The 16,882-nt window shown below is 35.1% G+C and overlaps 1 protein-coding gene and 1 long non-coding RNA gene across 3 annotated transcripts; one reads left to right on the top strand and one right to left on the bottom strand.

Annotated features, from left to right (window-relative positions):
* Window positions 1-7,260: 7,260 nt before the first annotated feature.
* LOC146734010 (uncharacterized) lies at window positions 7,261-8,453 on the top strand. 2 transcript variants are annotated; one of them, XR_014926571.1, is made up of 2 exons: window positions 7,261-7,366; window positions 7,717-7,823. XR_014926571.1 is itself a non-coding variant. In XM_085490491.1 (2 exons), exons 1-2 carry the CDS (start codon window positions 7,502-7,504, stop codon window positions 7,990-7,992), a joined length of 306 nt encoding a protein of 101 aa, XP_085346617.1. In that variant the 5' UTR covers window positions 7,376-7,501; the 3' UTR covers window positions 7,993-8,453. The 2 variants fall into 2 exon arrangements, 1 of the variants encoding a protein (XP_085346617.1); XM_085490491.1 differs by lacking the exon at window positions 7,261-7,366 and adding an exon at window positions 7,376-7,531 and having other exon boundaries at window positions 7,717-8,453.
* A 7,247-nt stretch (window positions 8,454-15,700) lies between these two features.
* On the bottom strand, window positions 15,701-16,301 carry LOC144346252 (uncharacterized). Its single transcript, XR_013419489.1, has 2 exons — window positions 16,208-16,301; window positions 15,701-16,103 (listed from the first exon to the last, which is right to left on the bottom strand). It is a non-coding gene; the product is annotated as an uncharacterized LOC144346252 (long non-coding RNA).
* Window positions 16,302-16,882: the final 581 nt, after the last annotated feature.

The following is a 16,882-nucleotide window of genomic DNA, read 5'->3' on the forward strand; positions in this document are numbered from 1 at the left end:
ACTCATTTAGACAACAAGTCTTTTCGTTATAAATATAATTAATTGTGATTCTTTTTCCCTTTTACAATTATGTCTGAAACAACCACTTTTGTTGACCAAATTTGTAACAAAAGCAGGTTTTCAATAAGACATACATTTATTTACAATTTTGAACTAAGCAACATGTGAGTTTATTGGTTAGTTTTTTCTATAATATTCACGTTATGAAGGCTCCCATTAAAGAAATTAGTCCTACTAAAAACTGTATTCAAGCCTTAGGGTTTGTATGTGTGTTTATCGTGTGCATTGTGAGAGTACAGTTGGTGTGATAAGAGATTTCGTCATTCTTATTACCTAGAACAACACATGTAAACACATGGTGGTCAACATACCCACTCAACAATGTGAAAAGAAACTTACACAAGCCAAGTAAAACAACAACATCATTTAACATATTCAAGTGAAATTAAATCATTACACTGACAACAGTGTGATACGGAGTCAAGTAGTCTTAAACATTACCACATACAGAAGACAAACAATCCCGATGTCGAAAATGTTGTGGTAGGGAAAATACATCGGTCGGGAAAGATGATATCACGAAGAGACGTTCGATTGATGGTTGAAAGAACTCTGGTTTATTCTAGAAATGGTCACGCATTATATAGCGCACATGAAAGGTGCCGCCAAAACAACACATTGCGCTGACCAGGTGTCAGGGATTAATTAAATCAATTAATAGAATTACAATAATTAAGATCAAACATAAACATAGTATATAAAGTAAGTATGAACGTAAACATAAACATACAGAGTGACGCTGTCCGCCCGACGGGAAAAATAAACAAAAACAGTTTCCCACAAATGTAAGATAGATTCTACGAAGTGATCAACACATGATAACACATACATGAAATATATCATTTCAATGCCAGCGTTGTAATACGTGTTGTTCGTTTCATCTTCAACAAAACATGTTATCGCATTAAGAATATAAACCACGTTTTACTGAGTTGAGTTATCTGAAACGGCATTCAGGGTGTTGACAGAACATTTGACAACCATAAATGCAGACATCATGAGTATCTATCCGGGGTATCTATACAACTGAGTTGACAGACCAGGTTTCAAGAGCCAAATGAAGATGTGAACAGGTGGGGGGGGGGGATACATTCGTGGTCGTACAAGAGGATATACGAACCTGGACGCATGATTACAACATCCCCGCAACTTGAACTGTTCTTAGTTGACCCACGCATCCAGTTTATTTCTGCGATTACAAATACAAATCATTCATTGTTTACAATTTACGAACTGAAATGGGTGTAAATAATTGATTTTGATCTTTTGCGTATCTTTATATGCATTCTCGAGTGTTGGTCTCTGGAAGTATTTCCCTATCGCTTTGGGTTCTTGTGCCAAGTGAACATAATGATGTCCCCTTGTGCTGTCAGTGAATGTGACATCACTAAATTAGAATTACGTACTTATTTTCCACTTGGGATAGTATCATTAGGTTAGGTTCCCATTTTCCGACATAACACCATCCGGGTCCATATTTAGGGAACCATCCAGAGTTTGAACAAGGTAGTTTCTTGAAACAACTGCAGTTCGTTCAAGGTAGGTTATAGAGCCACCCGAATTATCTTCTTTTTGTAGAATTAACCTGCACATCGCCAATGATGATTGTGAGGGCAATTTACTCCTCCATTTTAAAATAGTTTGTTTGCCAATAACCAGGAATCGAACGGAAGTTCAATGACAAACAAAACTACTGCTCATAAGATCGAAATTTACCAACTTCTCTATCGTTTCCTGTACCAGTCCAACTGGAAAACTGCAATATCAGAATTTCACCATCATGAAACGTGTTTCTACAACTAGTCAATCTTTCTGTTTTCAACTTCAAAAAATGGGACATGTATATGGCACCAGCTCACTCAACTCACCTGTCCGTTCACAAAACTAGGCAATGGTATATCTCGTATTTCATTGTTTATCTTCTGTCGTTTATGTAAAGTAACATAAACTCTAAATTGACACAATAAACTGTGTGATGTCATGTTCATTTAAATTTGAATAGGGTCGCACGAGGATGTGGTTGTCTGGCGACAAGTATATGTCACTAGTATGAACTGTCGTTTCCCCTCTTGTCCCATGATCGTTGCAGACATGGCATGAGGTTTGGATAAAGTGGCTTGCGTGACATGACAGCTCCGCACAAATTTAGTATAAAGCTATTTCATAAGTTACTATAGTATTTTTCAATTCTGCTCTGTTCATCATTGCAATAACAAATATAGGTATTACAGTTTCAATGTTCTACAAACGATAAAAATGAGGGACACAGCACTTTTTATACTTAAAAACCGACCTTCCACCAGGTAAGGGATGACGTCAAAAGATCGATGTAGGATAAAAAAATTAATTCCTTTAGTCCCCCCCCCCACTGAAACTTAATTGATAAATATTGATCATGGCGTCAGATTACAGTCACCATTAAATACAAATTGACAATCGGACAATAGTATGGCATAGCAGTTGGTTGTCGGGTGGGTGTTAACAGACTTTACAAATGCACCAATAACAAAGAAAAATTAAAGCTGCAAGCAGCGTCACAGGGGCCCAAGTTAGGATTCGTCTTCCTGACTGCAACAGTGTTTGAGATATAACGATTATGCATATTAATGCCATAAATAATGAGGTCAAATGATACACATGATACACAATTGGTCAGTTTGAATAATTAGTACCATGAAGTTGAAATGCAGTTGGTTCCATATATTTATTTGAATTATAAAGGTTATGAATATTAATGAATTCACATGACTAAATATGGTCATCTGTTATTTTAATCAAATCTCTTGTTCAATGTTGTCATAATAACACAGGATTCATCCTCCTAACTGCAACAGTATTTGAGATATGACAGTTATGCATATTAATGAGATCACATGACCATATATGATCAATTGTTATTTTAATCAAATCTCTTGTTCAACGTTGTCATAATAACACAGGATTCATCATCCTAACTACAACAGTGCTTGAGTTATAACAGTTATGCATATTAATGAGGTTAGAAGCCCCCACCCCATGGGTGCCCAGCCACGTGGCCTAGCAGTGTGCTATTGGGGCAAAATGATGTATCTGATGACACAAATGCACTTCTAGACGACTAGACCCTCAGAAAGTGGTCAAACAGCCACTTCCCGTTTTATTTCAATCCAATATGGCTGCCAAACTAATTGGCCAATCAAAATTCTGAAAGCATGTTGCACCAGTTCACATTAGAGACTATCAGTATAGAACATTTTCAGACTATTCGGTTCAGCGGTTTTCTTAAACGGCTTGACGAGCTTTATTTGTACCATTCTTTTAAGAAGTACATTTAATTTACAAAGGGAGGTAGTACAATGAAATTGTCATTACACATTGTATGCATGTTCTCATGTAGTAAATGTCACCATTATCTTTTTTTCTTTTTTAAAACAAATCCAAATTGCATCTGCATAAGTTTTTTTTTAAAAAGTCGTTCAAGAGGAAATAATGGAGGGGAATATGCGCAAACTACTTTTTTGGGTTCTGCGCATTCTCTAAGTCCATGCCCTGAAATTGACCTCATTTGACGCACATATTTACACTCGGACCAAACCATTTTCTCGTCTTGGATGTGTTTTTTTCATTTTCTGTTATTTTTGTCCATGATTGAATAGAAAAAAAAAACGAACGTATTTTTTTGATTTCATTAAAAAATAAAAACGTTTTTGTAGCATGGACACTTTTTGAGGTTAACCCACCACCCCCACCCCACCCCACCCCCAAACTAAAGCAAATAAGTTTTTTATCCGACATCGATCTTTTGATGTCGTCCCTAAACAAGCTGACTCGGGGATTTCATTTTGTTGAATCCTCACAATATAAGTCTTGTCAAGACTTAAAATTGGTAATCACATCGATAGTGACTTAAAACAACTTTGTATGCAACAAATCTATCTGCCCTTCAATAAGCTGAAAGATGTTATGATAAATTTTGCAAATGGGCAAAACATGATATGCCAGAAGTATCTTTATAGATATATATATAAGTATTTATACAAACAAATAAAATAATTGAAGCAAACAGTTTATAAAATATTATAAAACACTTCTTGTTTGATTATTTTTCTGCTCGTTAACTTCTAATCTTTTAGTAGAATGAATGGAATGTTTCACAGTTTTGTATCTGCATATCTTATTAAACAAATTTCGGAATTTGGGTTAATTTTAGGTATTTTTATATTTGTATTTATATTATGCCTTGTATTGAATATGTGACTCATTGAAGCATGAAAGCTATATCCGGTAATATATTACTTATGACGTCACGAACTAAAGGTTCCAGGTTTAATTGATATAGTTCGTAAATGGTGAAGATTTCCAAGTGATTGAACAACAGCTTGGATGGTGCAGCCTCTTCACTAAAAGTTATTATGCGTACAACTTAATTGTGCTCTGTATCAAATATATTTAATTTGAGTGTGTTGCGTACGTACTTCTACATACTTCTAACCCGTATATATGTGGCAAAATCAAAGAAGCGTACAGCATTTGTAAAATTCTTTGTGGGTTGTTTTTTCTTTCTAAAACCATATTGGTGTGTTAAAATATATTGTGCTTATTTATATATTCTAAAATTCGCTTATTATATTTAAATATATTCTAATTACTGAGTCTAGTCTATAATTTCCAAGCTCATCGGACTCTTTTTTAGATTGGAATAACACGCGCTGTTTTCTGGATAAACTGCAGTTGAAAAGTGTAAATTGAAGGCATATATAGCCTATTTATTTAGTTTTTTTCGAATCTGTTATAAAGATAGGTAGCTTTAATTTCACCAGTGTCTGGCGATTTATTTGAATCTAGGTCGTGGGGTGCCGGGAATCTGATTTCTCAAAAGTATGAAAAGACGACGTTGCCCCCCCTCAATCAGAAAACAAAAAAGGCTGATCCCCCCCTTCACATCATCTGAAAATACAGTGATTCCCCAAAATTTTTGATTTAAGTTACTTCTATCTTCGTAGTGATTAGCTTTCGCAGTGAGTATAGGACTTTGTCACAGTAACTGGCCCGTTCATCAAAATTGAGAATTGATGTTTCATGTGTCATTAACAACTGGTGTTAATCTGGGAATACCATCCTTATGAGCAGTTAAATTGTCCTTATGTTTTGTGTACTTCATCTGGCAGGAGTTCCTGAATAAGACCCATGCTCTGATATTATCACCTACTTTTTTACCTAGACCAAGGAACATTTAAACATTTATAGAATAGGCTTTGCATTATGCATTCTTGTTATTACTGCTTTATCGTGACATGTTGGTGTTCCAGTTTTATTCACTCTTGTGTGGGAAATGGCAAGGTGACGACGAAGGTGGAAAAACATCTTTATGTTAATTAGTAGTTCACCACTAGTTTTTTGTTTGTTTGTTTTTTTGAATTTTGTGATGGCTACAGAAATTGCGACTAAATCGGTATCGGTAAGATTCCAGAGACGGCAGTGATGAACCCCAAAACGCAAATGAACACGTGAAGTACACGAAACTGTTTCAAATCATAGTACAAAACGCTCGTTTATCCTTGAGGAAAACTTGAATCACTCGCCTTTGAGGGTGTCATAATAAGCGAAGGTTAAAACCGTATTTATGTTATCAGAAATTGAAGACCTCGAACATACTTTTGCGCAAAGTATTTCTTTTTTTTTGATTGCTCAACGCATTTAGGTCTATGTTCTGTAAGTTCGAGTGCACATACCTAAGCGACCATCCCTCAGCATATGATTTAGCCCAGGCATTTTCTGTGTCAAAATCACGAACTATTCGTTTTTACTCAGTCTGGGAAGTCTGAATTACTAAACGAAATACAGGACAACTAAAATATCCAAGAACCAACACATATCAAAAATCCCAAGTAAATATTCATAGTATCATATATAATATACATAACATATAGTATAGTATATGTTTTATGTTTCACGTAACTCGAAGTTCGAAACTGTTAATTAACATTTGAGTTACTAAATTTGAACGTTAAACAAAGCAACAAATCTATGTTGCTTCTCGATCTTTGCTTAACTGTTAATTAAAGATCGAGTTACTAAGTGTGGACGTTAAACAACAGTAACAATTTATGTTGCCCATAACTCGAAGTTTGGTTAACTGTTATTTGAACATCGAGTTACAATTTGGGCGTGGTTTCGCAAAAGTTGGCATGGTTTCTACAATATTGGCGTGGCCACTTTTGTAACTCGATATCCGTAACTCGAATAATTCAGCATCTCATTTGGGTAGGGGCAAAACAAGCCGTGTTGCTTTCTCGCCCGCAACGGCCTTTATTGAATAAGGTCTATTGAGAAGTGTGGGTGTTGTAGACATCCTGGTTATATTGCCAGTAGTTAGGTGTGAAAATGTTAGGTCTACATCGACATCAAAGAATAGTGAATACAGTTTGATGTAATTTGGCACTTTATAAATATTTTCAATTTACACTTTTTTTTTTGAAACACAGAAAATGACGTTCGTTTTCAATTTAGTTAAAATTACAAAGCTGGCAGATAGTACGTAGGCTTATTTCGATTATGCATCTACGTACTTCAATTCAAAGACAGTGAGCTGAGTCGAAAACTTGACGATAAACTTCTGTGAAAAAAAATACTATAGTTAGATATTCGACGTTTCAAATATATAGCACGTTTATCAGTGCAAAACTACGCACAATTTCACTTACGAAACTCGCCGCTTGCCCACGACGACCCATTAATGAGCGCGCCCTCAATAACTTTACTGATCGTTATTTTTGTAATTGTTTATTGAGGGCGCATTCCTACTTCCACGCCTCTGTTTGTTTGTTTTTGTAACAGCTTTTCCAAGACGCTGGAGTTTACCTGAAGTTATCTTTCAAATATTATCTCATTTATAAAACAATCTACTTTTTACGACCCGCAACGTGAAAATGATAAAAAAAATGATCCAACGTATCAAATACAGCCATGATGATGTTGGGGTGTTACTTCATTGTTTCAAATTCTGATCTAACTATTTGGGTGTATGGTAGTACGATTTGTTCGTTTATATGCGTTTTACAATTCAGTTGGGCAGATAATTTTCACTCATCGGGAGGAAAGCGTCGTCGTTGCCATTGACAACGATCGGAACTCAGATGATCACCTGACTAAGGTCAGGGGGTAGACGCAAGCACGCGGATATTTAGCTTGAATATTTATAACATGGAGCCTGATTGGTTGGTGACGTACTTGATACATGATTATACCCAATCAAAATATGTGTTCCATTTTCAATGTTTTGAAATTCTCCTAGGCGTTCATTCAAAACAACGGCCAAACATTGCAGGTATTAAGATACTTATAATATTGAACAGTTTTACCGGCTCAGTTCTTTACTTCTAACTATCAGCTTTCAGTGAAGGGCTTTCTGAATGCATGCCATATTTACGGGGTCCGGTCTTTTCGTTTGGTGGTGTTAGCGATGGTGGAGTCATCGCGATCATGTTGGCAGGTACATCGTCCCCTGTGTACATTCCATTACTTCCACCATAAAGTGTGGTTTATTGAATGTCGGTTTTGCTGCCTAGGGCAGTAGCCTTGCGTAAGACCATTCATCCATATGTGTCCTGCTGACAATGTTGACCTAAGGTATATTTCCACACCTAAGACTAACTTCCTCGTTCTTTCTTTTTCAAGATGGCGGACGACATGTCGGCACTAAGCGAAAACAACCAAAACACTGACCACCCGGTCCCACAAGAGGTCAAGGCTAATGTCTTTGTAATCGACTTCAAGCCGAAGAAGGGAAAGAAAAACAAGAAAAAAGCAAAAGCTGCAAATTTGCAAGAAGCTTTCTTGAAGTTCAAGAGAGAGCGGCAGGCAAGTTTGAGTACTGTGGACCTATCTGAATGTTTTGTTTGTTGTCTGTCCCCCTCTATCCCCGGCCAGGTCTTCAGCCCACCACGGTTCTAGAAACCGTTAGCCCACCGAACGTTGGTGAAGTATTTATAGCATATACATTCATTCTTCCTGGTCTTGTTTAAATATTTTATACAATGACCTGACCGATCATGTTTTTTTTTATTCAAACCATTTCATCTATTATTTAGCAGGGGGCCCCACCTCCCACGTACTGTCTGTCCTTTGTGTCATAGTGTGTGATGTATTGTGTGCGGTTTGCAGTTTGGGCGTCTGTCCTTAGAGCAGGTTGGCTTGAAAGGGGCTAGTATTTTTCAGTGAATGGATATAAAGTGGACACACCCCGTGAGAGAATCCACAGCTGTCTATCTTGTTCAATGAAGTACAAATAACCGGGGAACGCCTTAAGCTTTACCAAAGCTTTACTTGACAAATAAGGGCATAGTGAAAGTGAATCCTGCCCGCATGCTTCATTAAGCCACACACAAAAAAAATCAACAATAGATGGAAAAGGAACACGTCAAAATGAAAATTAGCTTTGCATGACAGTGTTGCTAAGCATACTGCTGTCACGATGGAATAATGCTCATTAGACGCTGCAAACAAGAAATTCAATACTTTAGGTAATGGAAGGACCTTGTGTGCATGCGTCAGAATTAGCAAGCACTATTTAAACCTGTGTAACAATCTAACTTTGAAATACACAAAAGAGTATGATGTGGCTCAGTGTTTAATGTAAATTGAAATAGATGTGTTAGTAATGAAAAATGGTTGGGAGGTGGCAATATCATGGAACTTGTCATAATTGCGAAGGCAAACAAAGTGCGCTACCAATCATCTAATTGAAAGACACAATTTTCGTAATGAAAAACTGTAATACATTCTCGAAAATTGACTACGACGGAATTACATATTACTGCATATAGATTTCAAATTACAATTTCTGTCTTTTGTGTTTTCCTCTTTTAAGATAGGTGACTATAATTTATTATATAGGCATGTAATTTTAAAATACCAGCATTTATATTTCTCATCAAATATTTACATTTTCATTATTCATAAAATGTGCATGTGATATACTAGTTTGTGTATTGAAAATTGTATTAAAAGCGATAGCACTTGTATTACAGAAAAAGTATAAGTTCTTACATTTAATAAGCTGCTTTCACATTGCACATGCTAAACTGTTAGGATATGGTTTGTAGTCTGTAGTATTGTTTTGCCTCAGAGATTGTTCAACATGAAAGTGATACGTGTTGTCGAGAGAGAACATATGAATTACTAATATACTCTCACACTATTGATTCGATGGGTGGATTTCATTGGCTGGACCATTGTTGGCATAGAAGAATTCTTTATATAAAAATCTAAGGTGCCCTGAATATAAAATATATTAATAGGATTCCCTGTGGCACGATGTTACATACAGGTGGGAAACCAATCAAATTCTGAGAAATGATCTATTTTAGCAATTTTTGATTAAAAATGAATAAATAGAAAACACATTTGGGGGAAAAACCTTAAAAGTAAAAACAACATCATTTTATTTCACAGTGTACAAAGAAGCATTATTTTGGTGAAGGCTGATCAATACAGTTGCATGAAAGTGTTCTGAATTTTAAAATTGTTTTTATACAAAGGTAGAAATCTGCATCTGTAGAGTATCATTGAAAAACAAAGTGGGGTCGCAGACCTGTACTTTTAATCATTTCATGGTATTGGAAAATGTTGCTGTATAGGATTAATGGTAACCCATTAGAAATGTCGCTAACACGTACAACAGAAATTCTGGAAACTGAACCTATTACGAATAAAAATATAATATACTCAAACCTCGGACATGTTACTATATTTTGAATATTCAAGTCTTTCTCAATAAATACTTTACATGGTAGATTGTAATAGGCTGACTATCTCCTGTCTGGGTGAAACACCATATTCACAACCTATTTTCTTTACAAATTTATCAGTATATAATAATTATTACATATATATTTTTATTATCAACGTTTAAGCAGGAATATTATATGCAGGCTTGATCTCTGATTTCTCAGTGTACATAGCACAAAAACATTACATAATGAATAAAAAAAATAGTGATAATAGTTAATATCTGAATATATAATTATACATGCTTTGCAGGTTTCGAGTGTTATTTCTCAATCCTACATGCAACTGAATATTAGTTGATCTCATGATACATTGTAAGATGATGTACATTATACCCTCCCACCCCCCACCCGGTAATACTGACAACAAATGAAGTGAAACTTGCTTCCCATTTCTCTCCAATATACATAGCTGAACAACTTAGGAATGTTACTTGTCTGAAACTGAGTCAAAAGAATCCAGGTATTGTGATTGGTGTATCCAGGGTTTGCTGTGATTCATGGATACAGGATAGGTTGTGATTGGTGGATCCTGGGTGGATTGTAATTGGTTGATCCTGGGTGGATCGTGATTGGTGGATTCTGGGTGGGTTGTGATTGGTAATCCTGAGTTAGCATTGTATCCAGTGTAGTGAATGAACACCAAAAGGGAGCATACCATATCCTGGGTGAGTGTGCCGCAGACTCAAATTACATGATCTAAGCCACAAGATTTACCTGAGGATAAAGATGATGATGAAGATAAAGCAGATGTTGGTTTCCAGCTAGGTCTGGTTGTCCATGACATTTAGTTATCATGTTAGTGCAATTGGCTATGGCTATGTTCTTCCATCTTAAACATTGCCAGTATATTATTTTTCTGGCAACATGATGAGCTTGTATAGTTTTTACTTGCACTTGTCTGGCAAGGTAACAGTAAGATTCAATATCAGCAGAAAGCAAAGTTCTTGTGTCCAAATCAATATAATTGTGTGCTGTCTTTATATTGGATTTATGTATTGAGTTTGTATTAAGGTATTTCTTACACACAAGTTGTAGACTTTGAAATATATTTTCTCCACAGTTTCATCTTTAAACTCAATACTACATGTACATTGTTCAAACATCACAATATGCCATGATTAATGAGACTGAAACATAATGCTACTTATCTATTCTACATAGTATTTCCCATCATGCAGTGTTATTTGTAAATTTAAAAATACTCCTACATGCTATACTGGAACACAACAAGCCTGAAATGCCAAATATAAATTAGCCCAACTTATTACATACACAAAAGCTTATGACAGTTATTGAAATTTATCATTTGTAATCTATGTTTTTGTTCCTTATACTAATTCTCAGTCAGTTATATGTGATTCTAAAAAAATGTTCGGATTACCATTACTCCTTTATCTCAGTGAGTTTTTCTTTTAGCTTTAATTCCAAGTTTAATGACATTTAATGATTTTATATTTCTCTCATGAGCCACTGATGCGGATGATGCAGTGTATGGTAGTCGTTTCTTAATTGACATACCGGTAGTGTCACTATTGAATTAGGATTGGGAGTCAGTTGGAGAAAAATTCACAACTAGTTGTACAAACAAAGATGTATTGCGTCTTTGCATGCAGCAAATATGTGCATACAGAATAAAAAAAAAATATATGGATCATATTTACTCTTTCAGTAGTGCATGTGCTTATGTAAATTAGATAGATGTATCTATGGTCAAAATACATAATATTTTATCACTTTATCTCCTGTTGATGTTGTTTTTTACCCATTTATTTTGACTACCCGTAGTGGACACTCAGCAGGTGATGTGTGTTGTGAATGATTGAATATACAATAAATGCGGTTTATATGCGCTTCTATTGAAGATGCGCCTCTAATAGAAGAAATATGTTTTTTTATTAATTTTTATATCTTCTATTAATTCTTGAACTTTGTTTGCTCTGTATTCATTGCTTTTCTGTACAAATGTTTCATTTAATTACCTCAGCAGTGGACTGATCCCCAATCATAAGAAAAACACAAGTACACACTAGAATTTTTTTCAATTAGAGGGAAAAAATAAGTTCCTGATTGGTATTTAAATGAAATTACTTGTATTGAACGGCAAATTCTGTGTGTCAATTCTGAATATATAAGTATTAATGAAATTACTGCTTTTGTAGTACACTGAACGCGAAAACTGTGTGTCAATTCCTCTTTTATAGATATTTAAGGAGAAGTTTGAAGTCCCCTCCTTCTTGATTTCTAAAACATCTACTAATAGGATTTTTTTTTTTTTTGAGTAAATTGGACCACTGAAGTAATCTTCCATTCATTGTCAAGTGTGCGTCTTGAAACCCTATTGAGAAAATTGTATCTAGTGTGACAGAAAATTGCTATGTGCATGTATTGTTGACATTAACATTTTATGTTCTAATTGGGAAATGTTGTCCTTGCAGGGAAAAGGTCATTCAAATTAAATTTGATATTGAATTATTCTGTGTGGTAGAAATGACTCTTATTCGCTCACGGGGAATCAACTGCACAGTTATTAAAATGCTGTCGATAAAACTGCAAAAATTCCCAATTTAAAGAAATTCTGAGTTTCTCAAAATGAAATTTAAAAGCAGGCCCCCTCCAATTGTTTTTATTGACAGAAATATTTATTGCACAGCTGTGGTACCTCTCAGCAGATGCAATGTATATCTATTCTTATCACCAGAGGGCAGTCTTCTTACATGCTTGGCAGCCATATTTGCAGTACTGTAAAAAAAATTACTGGTCTGTGAATGGAACAATGCATTCTAACTTTGTATTCCCTGGGTGTTCATTTCGAACATTAGCTATCAGCGAAAATAAAACCTAGTCAATAATTTAGCCTGTTACAGTAGTTTTCAATATTTATAGATTGTCCAAATAGAGAGTAAATCATTTTCTCATATAGTGTATAGGTAGCTTTAGAAGGATGAATCTTCATGTATGTATATATATATGTATATGTACATGTATGTGTATCATTGATTGCCTAAGAAGGTGGCTGCAGGCTAATTATCCCTCTACTCTTTAATGGCTCATTAGTTACCTACTTTTCTAAATACTGTGTGCACAAATATATAATTTAGCTGCTTGTTTTATTAGTCTCTGTAGAACAAAGTCTGAAATGGGGACTTATGCTTTGGGTTCTATTCGTATGTCTGTCTGTCATCATTCCTCAGATGTACCTCAAGGGAAAGTAGGTACAAAAGCAAGCTATACTGAGATACACCAATTACATGTAGTGTAGGATGGATATGGCTAGCACAGTGTTGATGCGGATATTTTTTTTAATTTTAGACATTATTTTCTGTGACTGTCGATTTGAGGCATTTATCGGATGCAACTTTTTTGCTCAGCTCTTGATGTATCAGTTTGTTAAACTTTATTTTACTAAGGATGTTACAGCTTCATACTGTAGTTTTCTTCAATTTTTTCTTCTTTCCTTAATTTCGAAGTCAGGCTGATGGCGCTTACAATTGTTTGAGTGTTAATGTTGATGAGATATTCGGTAGAACAGTAATGTGGCAGCTGCCAATAGTTGATTGACATTTGGTAGCACTGCATCATGGAAGGTGTCAATAATCAATCTGCAATGTGTGGAAGGTGTTAACAACTTAGGGCAGTGTAAGGTTACGAATAGGTCAGTGTCTTAAATTTTAATAAAAGATCAACAGTGTGACTTCACCAAAATTAATAAGTGTAGGAATAATGAAATGGCTGGGATATGCCTGCTTATCTTTTTTGTGGCTGTCAGTCAGTGCCGTTTCTTTTTTCAATTATCTTTCATCACCCCTTGAGAGAACAATGTACTGTCTAACAACGTGACATATTTTATTAATATTTAATAAGCGTGAAATTATTCATTACATATGTGATATGGAATTAAAAAAAATGATGAATAGCTATCCACCTGTCTCTATATTGTGCTGATATGTAGCACTTTAAAGCCAGGCTTGTTCGGCTTCTCGGTACTGAGAATCAGAGAAGATTATATTCTTTATGCAATCTTGCATAATTATTTCACAATTTGCATAATTATTCCAAAATTTGCATAATTCAGTTTGGTATCTCATTTATTTAGGGGGGTCAGTGTATTTTCTTATTTCTACAACAACCAGATTAGAAAAGTAAACAATTTAACCCTTTGCACATCATTATGTTTCTCATCTACATTTTCTATAATCACTTTGTAAATTTTTGACAAAATAGACAAATAACATTGGTTACCTGTCTTAATCAGAAATTGTGAAGCAAAATATAGAGACTGTTGTCTTCAGAACGAGGCCTGGGGATGAAGGTAAAATTAAAGTGAAGAAATCATCACCTACACACTCTGGAATCTGGTCCTAAGCGACGATAACGCATGCTAAAAATGCAAAGGCTCATGGGTAGATGCTTATTTGTGAACAGCAAATGCAATGGCTGCCTGCCACATGCATGACGTCATTTCTACTTTGAGCACTTATTCATCTCGCCTACTTTTCCACAATCATGTCAGTGTACATGTATCAAGTTATAACAGATTAAAACAAAACTACCACCTACATTTAAAGCTCACCCTGAAAATGTTAAAAAAAATATGGAGGGTTATTTTTGTAAAAGGTAACTAAGTTTCTGTTCAAAGCTTGATCATTGAGATGATGTACAAGTATATCACATGCTTTGATATTTTTCTGTTTCATCCAAAACTAACATACAGGTAGTGATAAATTTGTGGTGGGAAATTGCATGTCAATGCGTGTACCTGACCAGACAAGTTAAGTAGATGGTATATTTACTATGTCCTAGAAATGATGGATTACATGTCAGATATAACATTCCTACCCTTGTAGTTGAAAAAGACCTTTTTACTTTTGTCAAGATGCACGTAGTCAGACAGTAGGTAAACACATTCTATGATTCTGTTAGTAGTACAATATCAAATTGTTCACCATATATATGTTTTCTTTGCCAAATAACTGCACACGTATGGCAAACACCAGATATATATATATCTTTGCTAGCATTTTCACTTTAACTGTTTTATCTAAAACCATTAACAGTGAAATGTTGTAATAGATACACAAAGTCTTGATTGGTGAAAAGAGCGTCATTCATTGAGTGTAATGCAGTATATGCCATTATAAAGGCTCTATCTCAGAAGTGGCTACCCAAGGACTTTCAAGTCATTTGCCAAATATTAAAGGACTTATTGACTTAGCTGTGTGTTTGTGATGGTTGACCACCTTTAGTGGTGACAAGATATGCTTTTATATTGAGTAATATTGTGTATTCATCATGAATGGTTCTCTGTACTCGAAACAAGGACCTAGCTCTGAATCCATGTATTCTCTACAACTGCTCACAGGCTGAGACTCTTTGAAATGAACAAACTGATTCTCGTTAGGTGAGAGTATAGTGGTGGGTGTCAGCTAGTTGTCTATTTTAACACATTTTGAATTAACAAGAGAACCATCGTATTTCTCAATTTACTAACCTGCCATACTATCTATTTATGGACACAATTTTGGATGTGTGCGAGGAAGTATTTTACTAACATTCTATTTATACTGGTTCTGTTCAGCGTGTCTGACTGTTTATACGTCTAGAAAACAATATTGAGGTGAAATTAGACGCTATTTCATTATTGATTTCAAAATGGCTACTTGTGTAAGATACAAAGGCATGATGATATCGTAAACCTGTTGTTACCATGGAAACAAGTACAGGTAATTTTGCTTTGTGTTTGACGTAACATGTTCAACAAGATATTTAAATCCTTATATCTGGTAGTTGCTCTTTTTTGTGTCTTAGTGAATGCCAGTAGGAAGAAGTTGTCTACCTTCATGTTGCTATAGAAACCAGAATATGATTGACTATTTTTCATAATGAAAGATTTTTATTCGTAATGCCTGTAGAGTTATAAAACCACATGCCTCTTATACGATGTTTTGAAGATACGAGGCGTCAGCATGTCATGCCATAACTGGCTTCTAACAGTTGTGTATGTCCCTGGTGACGTTGGTCGCTTTGCCTCACTGCTGATACTGTTATCAATGAGAATTCCAATAACGACATTGACGTTATGTAAGCCATGCAGATACGCTAACATTCCAACATATTTCCCATAATGCATCATTTTGATGATGATGATGCATGATTGTTCTCTTGCTAAAACCATGAATCACATCATGTGATGAGGACGAGTTAGCCCAATGAATGATTGCTTCATTTATAGTCTTGCTTGACGTCTGAGCAAGTCCTTTGATTCTTTATATTTGACTGTAAATAAGTAAAACTGCAAACAGTAAAACACAGTGACAATGGTAACAGTGCAGCTGTACAATATAGTCTCTGATGCTTTATAACACCCTCAAGTACATCACCTTAAAAGCAGAATTCCCTGTTCAAACCAGCACGTTAAAAACTCTTGAGTGTTGTTTTCACCCCATTCTTGAGTTTAATAATCAAATTTGACATCTGTTTAAAGTCGTACAACGTGTACAGAGATTATCAAGAGAATTGCTGATCAAATTGCATTCAAAGGATTGGCTCTAATGTCATATGATGCTTGGCAGCCAATGAGCAAAGAGTTAAAAGCAAAAATGTCACATGATGCTTTGCAGCCAATAAGCAAAGAGTTAAAGGCAAAAATGTCACATGTGACTTGACAACCAATAAAGCAAAATTTGATTTCAGTTTAATAATAATAATACTACTACTGTACTACTACTAATAATTATAATAATACATCATCATCGTCATCATAAATGAGACAGTCCATTCTAATGGATTTAGACTGGTACAGTATTCTGATAATTTTATTTGTAATGCCTATAAACAGCTGGTGCTTCAAGCAGTTACTCTGTATCCAAAAAATAAAATGCAGTAAAGCTTCCTACATTGTACATGTACATGAATGTTATGTCCATTTACAGATACACACATACATGTATCTATGGATTTTAAGCTGGCACAAATTCTGAACATTTTTCATATTTTGCAAACTTTACGTATGCTAAATGTACCTCTATCTTCAAACACAGCCTAAATCACGAATG

This window comes from Saccoglossus kowalevskii, chromosome 15, assembly GCF_978046115.1.
Source record: "Saccoglossus kowalevskii chromosome 15, keSacKowa6.1, whole genome shotgun sequence".
Taxonomy (NCBI): domain Eukaryota; kingdom Metazoa; phylum Hemichordata; class Enteropneusta; family Harrimaniidae; genus Saccoglossus; species Saccoglossus kowalevskii.

Excerpts from the sequence above, each read along its gene's own strand:
- LOC146734010 (XM_085490491.1), top strand. The coding sequence starts at position 7,502 with ATGGTGGAGTCATCGCGATCATGTTGGCAG. Across the intron at positions 7,532-7,716 it reads CATCGCGATCATGTTGGCAG|ATGGCGGACGACATGTCGGC; the intron begins GTACATCGTCCC and ends TTCTTTTTCAAG.